The 10,210-nt window shown below is 48.6% G+C and overlaps 1 protein-coding gene across 9 annotated transcripts; it reads right to left on the reverse strand.

Annotated features, from left to right (window-relative positions):
• Window positions 1–2,625: 2,625 nt before the first annotated feature.
• On the reverse strand, window positions 2,626–9,369 carry PDCD2 (programmed cell death 2). Of its 9 annotated transcripts, none has more exons than XM_036249327.1 (6): window positions 9,087–9,369; window positions 8,310–8,552; window positions 7,377–7,508; window positions 5,857–5,960; window positions 4,267–4,380; window positions 2,626–3,200 (listed from the first exon to the last, which is right to left on the reverse strand). In XM_036249327.1, exons 1-6 carry the CDS (start codon window positions 9,367–9,369, stop codon window positions 3,042–3,044), a joined length of 1,035 nt encoding a protein of 344 aa, XP_036105220.1. In that variant the 3' UTR covers window positions 2,626–3,041. The 9 variants fall into 9 exon arrangements, 7 of the variants coding, with proteins under 7 accessions (XP_036105220.1, XP_036105221.1, XP_036105223.1 ...); XR_004957837.1 differs by having other exon boundaries at window positions 3,091–3,200; window positions 4,267–4,372; XM_036249328.1 differs by lacking the exon at window positions 5,857–5,960 and having other exon boundaries at window positions 3,052–3,200; window positions 4,267–4,372.
• Between the last annotated feature and the right edge of the window lie 841 nt (window positions 9,370–10,210).

The raw sequence follows: 10,210 nt of genomic DNA on the forward strand, positions 1-10,210 counted from the left end.
GCAGAGTTTCAGGTGGGTGGGTGGGTGGATTGGCAACAGTGACTGACATCCTCTGCAGAAGCAGTTACTGGGTGAGGTGGCTGATCACTTTATGGTGTTTTTAAATGTTTTGACACTTCTAGAAAGAACCGGGTTGCATGATTTTGCATAATTTATTTTTCAATATAGTTGCTATTTTAAGAGAGGCGACATCTCATTTTATTTTAGGAGATGCTTAGAGAGTCACTCCCAGGCTACTGGAGGGAAGGGTATTACAGCTTGTGAAAGGTACCTGCAGAGACACAGATGGAGAAAGTACTGACAGCTCTGAGGGGAGGGATTTGGGGACCTGGGTGGGAAAGGTGAAGGGGTTAAGCAAAAAAAAAAAAAAAGACAACTGCGTGATGATTACCAGAGGGAAAGGGGGTGGGGTGAGGTAGAAGAGGTTAGATAGGGGATACATGGTGATGGAAGAAGACTTGGGGTTGTGAACACAGATGATATATTACAGAATTGTACACTAAAACTAGATAATTTTATTAACCAATGTCACCCCAGTAAATTCTAAATTTTAAAAAGGCACCTGCAGAGAATGGGGGTGCATCTTTCCTTCCAGCAGTTAAAGTGGTGGAAATGCCAAACTTTGCTCATGCGCAAATTCTTTCCCTGCAGATAACAGGGAAAGTGAGATCCTAAAGATGAGAGAGAGAGAACCAAGGGGAAGGGAGGAAGGTGGGCTTCAGAGCATATCCCTTCTCCCAGGCCACAGTGATTGGTCCAAAGGTACAAAATGGACACTTGAATCAACTGAGAACAGGAAGAATGCTTTGTGGGGTGAAGCTGAGGGCAGTGTCTCAGTTGGGTGGCAGCTGTGTGGAGCTGTGGGTGCAGCAGTCCAACCAGAACAGGGCAGGGCTGGGGAGGAGCGTGCTCTGAAGTCAGAGTCCCTGGAGCCTGCGGGCTCTCCAGCCAGCTGCTCTTCTGCCTGTGGACTCCTTTCTGTTCCAGTGATGAGTTGTCACTTGCAACTCAGGGTCCTGAGTCAGAAAAGTTGGGTTGTGCAAGGGGCCGTGTCTGGAAGGAGGCTGCCTGTGATTTTGAATGTCTACGTTGTCATGAGGGGAAGAGTTGGGCTGGGCTCAGGACACAACCCACCTTTTAGATCATCCTGGAGGTTGGCACTTCTCAAACTCTACAAAAGACCCATTTTCCTTTTCTAATTTTTATTCCATCACAGGCCAGTGCACTTGTGAAACACATTAAAATAAGCCATTAGAAAAAGGAGATACAAATTATTAGCCAAATCTTTATGAGATTAAACTGACATAAAATCACTTTCAGGTAAACCTACACTTAGTTGCTGCGCTTGCCTTGTGGCACACTGAAAATAAGTTTACGGTCCACATGTTCACACACACACACTTCAACGTACGGGGCTGGAGGTGACAGAGCCACAGAAGTGCCAGGATGCAATTTGAGCTTCTTAGAAGGACCATGTCTTCATCGAGGCATGTCAACCTCTGCTCTGAGCCCTGACATGTTTCTCAGGACCTGGGACAAACACCCAGAAGGCACCGTGAAGGACCGATGACTCAGAATTACGAAGTTTTCTTTTTAACTGTTAGAGCTAAGAGCTACACAAGAATGGGATGGGCTGACTTGTGGAACAGCAACTTTGTTTTTGACGCTGGCAGTAGGAAGAGAAAGGAAAAGGCCAGAAGTGTGTACACGTGCCTGCATCTGTGTGCGTACAATGTGCGGGCACATGGAGCCCCCACTGAGGACAGCTATGGTGTTAGCCTGACTGGTAAACCACATAACCAAGCGCAAAGGGAGAACTGTGAATGCACCGTGTCTGCAGCCCCAGTGTGTTCCCAGGTTTGAGAACCATGAGCAGCTGGTCTGTGCCTGTATTTGACTTTGAAATAGACCCTTTCCAGAAACAGTGCCTCCAAATAGGGGGCTGCAAGGACATCATCATAAAAATCTTTGTTCTATGGTGTCCAGTGTTAATATGTTCTGAAGGGCAATTCAATACCCTCTAACCCCAAAGATTGAAACAATGATCCTGGAGTGAATTTTAAACAGATATTTTCAAAACTCAGCAACTGCCGGGAAGGACTGTCCACATCAGGTTATCCCCGACGTCCCTCTCGTGCAGGACTAGTGATTCGGAGGAAACAGCCCCTCTGCCTGAGAGCCACGAACTGTCAGATATTGTGATTCATCTTTGAGGATGGTCTTGATTTAGTTCAATTTCAGTATTGGTTTATTATGCTAAATATTTTGTTTGCTATTGCATTGTACGAATTCTTTATATATTATGGGCATTAACTCCTTATCAGATACATGGTCTGCAAGTATTTTTCCCACTCCAAAGATTATCTTCTTTCTTGGGTGTTTTTGTTTTGGTACAATGATCTGAGTGAGGTTTTGACTTAATTAGGCATATAACCCATTAAAAAATTTTTTTAAAAATTGATTTTAGAGAGAGAAGAAAACATTGTAAACAGAACATTGATTGGCTGCTTCCCCCCCCCCCCCCCCAGTGGTATCTGGCCCAAACCTGGGCATGTGCCCTGAACAGGAATGGCAACCTCTTGGTGCATGGGTCGACACTCAACCACTGAGCCACACTGGCTGGGCATATAACCCATTTTTATTGAAAGAATACACACGTAAAAAGGTCATTTTACTTAGTCCACCATTCAGCTAAGCAGTTCACACCTAGTACGTATCTTCCCAGGTTTATTTCCACGCACATACAATGTACAAATACGATGGTATTTCAGTGCCAGTCCAGATCGGAACCTTATCTGGTGTGCATTCAGGTCTGTATCATTAAAACTGCACAGCCTTCCCCTGGATACACCAAAATTGATGTGATTCCTTCGTACTGGACACTTTTGTTTCACTAATTTTTAGACATACATAGTAAACAATGCCAAAACCAGCTCCGTGCCTCTCTCTCTGATAAAATAATTTCCTAGGATGGAATCCTGAACGTGGAAGCGCAAGGTCCGAGAGATTACGGGCACTTTCAAGGTGTTCTGAGGGTGTTTCTAAGGTGCATCGGTAACATCTTGCTTCCAAACAAATTCCTCTGCGTAGCCAGTGCCCAGGCTGCAGCTCTCAGCGCAGGTGAAGACGGCCAGGACGCCCCAGTCAACACTCCTGCCCAGCCTGTCGGCCTTCAGGTAGTTGAGCAGCTGAGGCATGACCTGAGGAGAGAACGCCAGTCAGAGACTGAAGAGCACCGTCTGCCTCCAATGCCCGTCCCTGCCGGGGCGTCGACAGAGTCCTGAGCTCTGTTTCCACACCGCATAGAACTGTACACAGTACACAAGGACCACAGTTAATTGTTAAAATACTTTGCAGCTCTGAACTCAGAATCCTTCTCTCACTTGGTGTCTTTCTGTTCCATTTGAGAAAGAAGGTCCCAAGTATAATAGACTGGCTGTTCCATTTGGCTTGGCTGATGACCCAATTAATTTTATAAATAAGATGCCACAGAACAGGGCTGAGACTTGTATCTGGCCAACTTTTTGGTCACTTGAACAGCAGATGCTGTTACTATGACTCTGAAGAAACACTACTAGTAATGAATACAAAAAGGAAATCTACTGATGTCTTTGAACAGAAAGATCTCAGGAGTCTTCACACACACACTGGCTGCTCGTCTCCGGCAGCAAGAGCTTCGGGAGTGAGAACTGCCCCTGCTGGGGGCAGACCCTTTTCACCCCAGGAAACAAGCATCACATATTACTCCGTGACGTCATTGAGTCCCGTTTTCTTTAGGAAAATATTTGTTAATGATCACATCTATTTCTTTTCCTAATAAATCCTACAACACTCCTCTCCCGAAGTACAGAGCCAGACCCTGATTAACGGAACAAGGTGTATCATTTAACATTACCTACGGCAGTTACCTATGTAACAGGCAGTTACAATAACGATATAACTACAAGGAGGTGGAGGACGGTCCAGATGGTAAAAGCAAATGCATGTAAATCATCATTATTGCAGTCAATAGATGTATGAAAACTAGAAAAATGACAAGTACCAGAAAAATCACATTATTCAGAGATGGGAATAAGTACCAGATAAAACAAAACAGTAAGAGGCCTTTTAAAGCCCTGAGGTGGGACAGGAAAGTTGTGATTTTCGCAACAGGGCTACTTCTATAATACCATACAGACCTGTGCACATGTTACTTTGGTCAAGTTTTATTGTTGAAAACAAAGCAGGGTAATTATACAGTAAAATAGTTCCTACTAAGGGCTATACCTGGAATTCAAATATTCTCTTGGCTCCACAGGGGCAGTCTGGAATGTCCTTCTCTTGGGGGATATTTTCACCAGAGATCCAGATGGGGGCAAGCCCTCTGCCATACCTGAGAATCTGGAATTAATCAGGACTGTGTTTCAATCACCCACATCTCACCCGAGTTCCCACCGCTCCAGTAATTGACGGAACTCTCTTCTGAAAGACATGCCCGCCCCTCCTCCCAGCGCCTTCTCACTGTCCCAGAGCCACCATTTCAGCTTCTCCAACTCAGGACAGCAAAACTATCTTGGATGGTAACATGGTCTGAATCTGAATATTTGTGAAGGGACTAACACTAACCCCATTTCCCCATTCTGAATCCAAAATGCAGCCATCTACTACTTACCTTCACACAGATATAAGAAACCTTAAACACTTTATTTTTTAAATCCCCACCAAAGGATAGTTTTCCATTTATCTTCAGAGAGTGTGAGGGGGAGAGAGAGCGACAGAGAGAAACATCGATGTAGCAGAGACACATCGATTGGCTGTCTCCCACACGATCTGACCAGGGCCAGGGCAGGACCCCAACCGAGGTACATGCCCTTGATTGGAATCAAATCTGCGACTCTTTGGTCCTCAGGCCAACACTAACCGCTGAGCCAAACCAGCCAGGGTGAAACCAGAAACATGTTAAAAGGGACAAATACCAAATGAAACACAGTGTTTAGGCAGATACTACCTACAGAGGTAAATTTCATAAGATCTTATATAACAATGGAGTGTTTTTCCTATGTTTTGTCAAAAGCATAAAGTGCTAAAAAAATCTTGTCAGCCTCTCCAGTGTGGCTCAGTGGACTGAGCATCTTCCCATGGACTGAGGGGTCCTGAGTCAATTCCCGGTCAGGGCACAGGCCTGGGTTGCAGGCTCGATCCCCAGTACGGGGCGTGCAGGAGGCAGCCAATGAATGTTTCTCTCTCTAAAAACAATCAATAGAAATGTTTAAAATATACATATGTTACAAAACACAGACAGACAAAAACCGTGTCAGTGTTTAAGACCTGGATCAATTCTTCCTACGAGCCCTGGATACTGATTTGATCCAGTGACTAGTTTATGGGGATCTGGTTGACTTTTCCCTTGAGACTACTGTTCAGTGAAGGAGAAGGGGGAGCACAGGGATGAGGAGCAAGGGGAACATGCTGACCACTCCACCTGAACCACAACCAAATTCATAATCTCTCTCTAGGACCCAGGATTATTATTACAGAACCAGTGTCTGTGTGTTAACATGTCATGTTTCACAAGCCAAAGTCCCTGTTAGAAAGTGGGGGAAACATCTTTCCTTTGTGTTATCACTGCCTCAGCTCCATGTGTTGCAGGCAGCATTGCTGATCCCCATCCCTGACGCTTTCTTCAGAAAACAAGTCCTGTATGTTCTATATGAACAGTATCACCTTTGTTCTTCCCATAACTTAAGAGGATCAGCACTGCAAAAGCACCTGCCCTTTGTGGGAAGGGCTGCCGCAGCGGGACACTCTCCAGCGATGACACCCCTAAAACCACCCCTGAAAGGAACACAAGAGGGAGCCATGTGAGCTCGATTTCACCTGTTCTGGTTCCAGGGCTACTTTAGCCTTAAACTCCTGGAAAATCTTATCTTCCCTGGATTCATGTTTTGCCATGGAATCCAATTCTTCCTCGGGTGCTTCACCTGAAAACCATCAACGTAACTATTACAGCAGCAGGAACAATGCCCATGACTTGACAATTCCCAAAGACTGAAGGCAGCATTTTAAACAACTAAGTGTTAAATGAATCAGACATTGAAGACCAGGTGTTTCCAAAGGCTTTCCTTATTTAAATTCACCTGGGTGGTCTGTAAGACCACCCGAATTTCCAGGGACTCCATGAAGCCAGCCTTCCTCACAGGCTCCTAGGGAGCACTTCTCTTCATTAAAGCTTCCAACTGGAAAGAACAGCTCTAAGTCCCGGCTCAGGACGGCTGTGCTCAGCATATGATGGGACACCCAACAAACGTGAGCCCTTGTCACTACCGCCCTTAAGCGACCTGGACTCTTACTTCAAACCTCCTCACGTCTCACACCCGTCCCCCCAGCTGGTCCACTTGCTCAGCCGCCGTGCTCACGTGAGACCTGCCGGCTCACTCCTCTGCCCTCAGCTCCTGGGACTCCCGCTGCACCACTGCTGTGCTCAGCATGGATTAGCCCTGTGACAAGTATCAGAGTGTCCTTCTGACATCCTTAGATGAACCGCAGAACGTTCTCATCTAAAATAGAATTTGTGGTGGTTCTTAAAAGCTCGAGTTCTAGTCAGTGATATGTGAACTCCAATCCAGTTGCAAAACTAAGAACTCATGTTAGTTATATGACCAAACAAGTAACACCCAGGATCTCCAAGTAGTAGCTGCAAAGTGGGGTAGAGCTGCCAACTTACGATTTTCATGAGATCACGCACAAATGCTCTTGTGTAGAGTAAGTGTTGCCAATCCGGCTCTTAGGGAATATTGATTAGCAGAGGCTCTGGAATGTGATCAGCTCCAGAGAACTAACCAAATCGTGTATCTAAAACTGGCCAGATGAAAAAGAAACTCACTTTGAAAGGGCTCTGCTGGTCCTGGCTGGGTAGCTCAGTTGGTTAGAGCATTGTCCCTGATATGCAGGTTCCATCCCCGGTCAGGGCACATACAAGAATCAACCAATGAACGCATCAATAAGTGAAGCAACAACTGATGTTTCTCTCTCTAAAATAAAATTTTAAAATAGTAAAGAAACAAAGGTCCTGTGCCTGCCAGGCATTCTCACACAAACCACCTTGATCTGAGGAAAAGAACTGAGACCCAGATGAACATACCACTTTCCCAGCATCTCGTGCAGCCCTACCCAAGTGCCCAACGGCATCCTTCCTCAGGCACACCTTCATGGCACCAGAATGGGCCAGATGTGTGTCAAGGGGGAGGTACAGGATGGATACTGTAAAATGAGACAATCTTTGAAAATTCTATATGGATGTCTCCTGTCGGTACCCCTCTTCTTGACACACAGAACCCTCTGTTTCTAGCATTATGTGCAATTGCTTAATGAATCAAGTTCTGAAACTGACCCCTTACCCATGCTCCCTATAATCTCCGGTTCATCTTCTTTTTCTGAAACTTCAGGCGTACTCTCATCTTCTGTTTCTATTACGATTTCAAATTCGGGAAAAAGGAAGTTGTGGTCTGGAACCACATTGTCCAAATTATCTGAAACAAAAAATGTAACCATTGATGATAATTTAGTTTTGCCCTGGCCGGTTTGGCTCAGCGGTTAGAGCTCAGCCTGCAGTCCAGAGAGACCCGGGTTCGGTTCCCGCTAAGGGCGTGTACCTCGGTTGCAGTTTGTCCCTGGCCTGGGTTGGGTTGTGTGTGCGGGTGGCGACCACTCGATGTGTCCCTTTCACATCGATGTTTCTCTCTCTCTCTCTCTTGTCCCCTCTCTATCTGAACAAAAAATGAAAAAATGTCCTCAGGTGAGGATAAAAAAAAATAATAATAATAATTTAGTTTTGAAAATGGTCTAATAGTATTCTAGTTCTAAAGTATATTCCATATAGTAACAGTTCCCCCTAGTAAACTAATATCTACACCTCCAGGACTTTAAGTTGTAGGCCATACGTTAAACGCCTCTGCTATGGGACATAACTAAGTGGGCAAGATCTCACAGCTCTTTTTATTTTTTTAAAAGACTTGTTTTTATTATTATTGACTTTTAAAGAAAGTGGGAGGGAGAGGGAGAGAGAGAAACATGCATGTGAGAGCGATGTGGAAGCAAAACATCAATGGGCTGCCTCCTGCCCACCCCCACACTGGGAATCAAGCCCCCTACTGGGGCTTAAGCTCACAACCCCATGCCTGCCAGGGCTCACAGCTAAGAGCTAAAGATGCTACTACCAAACTTATGAAAAGTACTATAGGTTTTCTCAGTTTAACTTTTCTCCACAAAATAAAAAATCTGGGTTGGTAAATACTACGAAAATGAACTGAAATTCAACAAGAGGGACTCACCTGACTGTCTACAAGCCTGCTTATGTCCGGCTCTCCAGTCCAGAGTCTGGTGCTCCTTACTGCAGTAATGCGCCCGGTGACAGCCAGAGCACGTCTTGGGGCCCAAACAGCCGCAGACCCTGCAGAGATGAGCCCCAGATTTGAGCTTCAGACACACGGGTTCTCCCGTCTCTGGGGGAGGGTCATCAGAAGGCGGCTCATGTGAGTAGAAGTCATTTTTCCTGGGCAGCTGATTTCTGAAAACTATAAAAAATGAGAAGGAACACTATATTTTACTTACTTGTTTATATTGATTTTTTAGAGAGAGGGACAGAAACATCACTCCGTTCTCCTGCACGCCTCCTACTGGGGACCAGCCGCACCCCGCCTGGGCCCCGACCGGGACCCGCTGAGCCGCAGCGGCCGGCACGATACACCGTCTTTTATAAAACAGGATTCAATTCAAGTATTTGACCCTCCTGTGCGCACAGGGCTGAAAAGACACGTTAAAAAGAGGGCAGTTTTTGCTTTCAGTGAACCTATTTTCTGAAAGGAAAGAAAATAAAAAACACAAAAGTTGGGGAAAAAAAGTTTTCAAGTTCAGAAAAGTAGTTTGGGACCCACGACCGAGCTCGCTCAAGTCAACCAAGGAAGTAACGGGACTGGCAGACGGCAAAGAGCGGAGAAGCGGCGGGGACCCGGCTCCCTGGGAACCGCCAACTCGAGCATCTGAGCGGCGCGGACTCCGGGTGGTTGGAAACCCGCGGGGCGCGCCCCCGGAAGCCGCCCGCCGCTCACCGCGCAGGCCCCCGCAGCAGGGCGGCGAGCGGCAGCAGAAGAGGAACAGGCCGCGGTGGAAGGCGTCGGCGCGGCCGGGGAGAGGCGCGTACAGCTGCAGCACGAAGGCCGGCGGGCGGCCGCACAGCGCGCACGCCAGCTCCGCGGGCCCGGGCAGCCCGGCCTCGCCCAGCCACGCCGGCCGCCCGCCCACCTTGCTGGGGAACTGCTCGCTGCGCAGCCGCCAGGCCGGCGCCGTCTCCGCGAAGCCCAGCTCCGCCGCCCCGGCGCGCACGGCCGCCATTCCGGAAGGAAGTCGGCGCCGGAAGGCGCGTAGGACAGGCGACCAGAAGCGATTGGACAACCAGGGCGAGGGGCGTGGACCACTTCCGGTCTCGCTCCTGGGCGCGTGACGTGCTGCGGCGCGCGGGTTCTGCGTGCCGGGCCGACCGGCTCGCACTGCGCACGCGCCCGTCCGTCTGGCCCGGTCGGCGTCTGCGGCGTGTGCGCCGCCGGGTGTCCTCGGGGGGCGGAGGGGCGCGGCGCGCGGGGAAAGCGTTCGGGTCGGGGGGACAGGGCTGCAGCCCGGCGAGGGTGGTGTGGCGTGGCGCTCTCAGAGGAGGGTGCGGGTCGGAGCTCCGTGGTTAGGGCTGCGGTGGTGAGGTCGGGGCGGAGGCGGGAGCCGGGCTGATTCCAGAGACCTCGTTCGTGATCCCCAGGTCAGTGGTGCAGAACAGTCCCCGTGATGCCGATTGACCCCCCCACGCTGCGTCCTCTCCTGGAAGATGCCCTCCTCGCGCCCGTCTCCACAGGCGGGCCCAGGCCGCCGAGACGGCTGCAAGAGCGCGCGGCACCGAGGGCTGCATCGTGCACGGCCGGCACCTCCAGAGGCAGCTGTACCCCACTCAGTGAGCAGCATCTCGGCAAATCGAACTTGAAGATGAAGCATCAGTAAACATGCTTGTGAATGGTGGACAAGCGGTTGCGTGGGAAGTCCAACAGAACTGAGGCTGGAATTGTTCTCGCCGCAGGATCTTAAGAGAAACAGACCTAAATTGTCCACTGAGGCTCATATGCAGAATTGGCTGGACTTGGAGAAGCTGGAGAATTAGGCAGAGACACCTCCCATCTCTCACCCAGACTTG

This window comes from Molossus molossus, unplaced genomic scaffold (genome assembly GCF_014108415.1).
Source record: "Molossus molossus isolate mMolMol1 unplaced genomic scaffold, mMolMol1.p scaffold_m16_p_8, whole genome shotgun sequence".
NCBI lineage: Eukaryota > Metazoa > Chordata > Mammalia > Chiroptera > Molossidae > Molossus > Molossus molossus.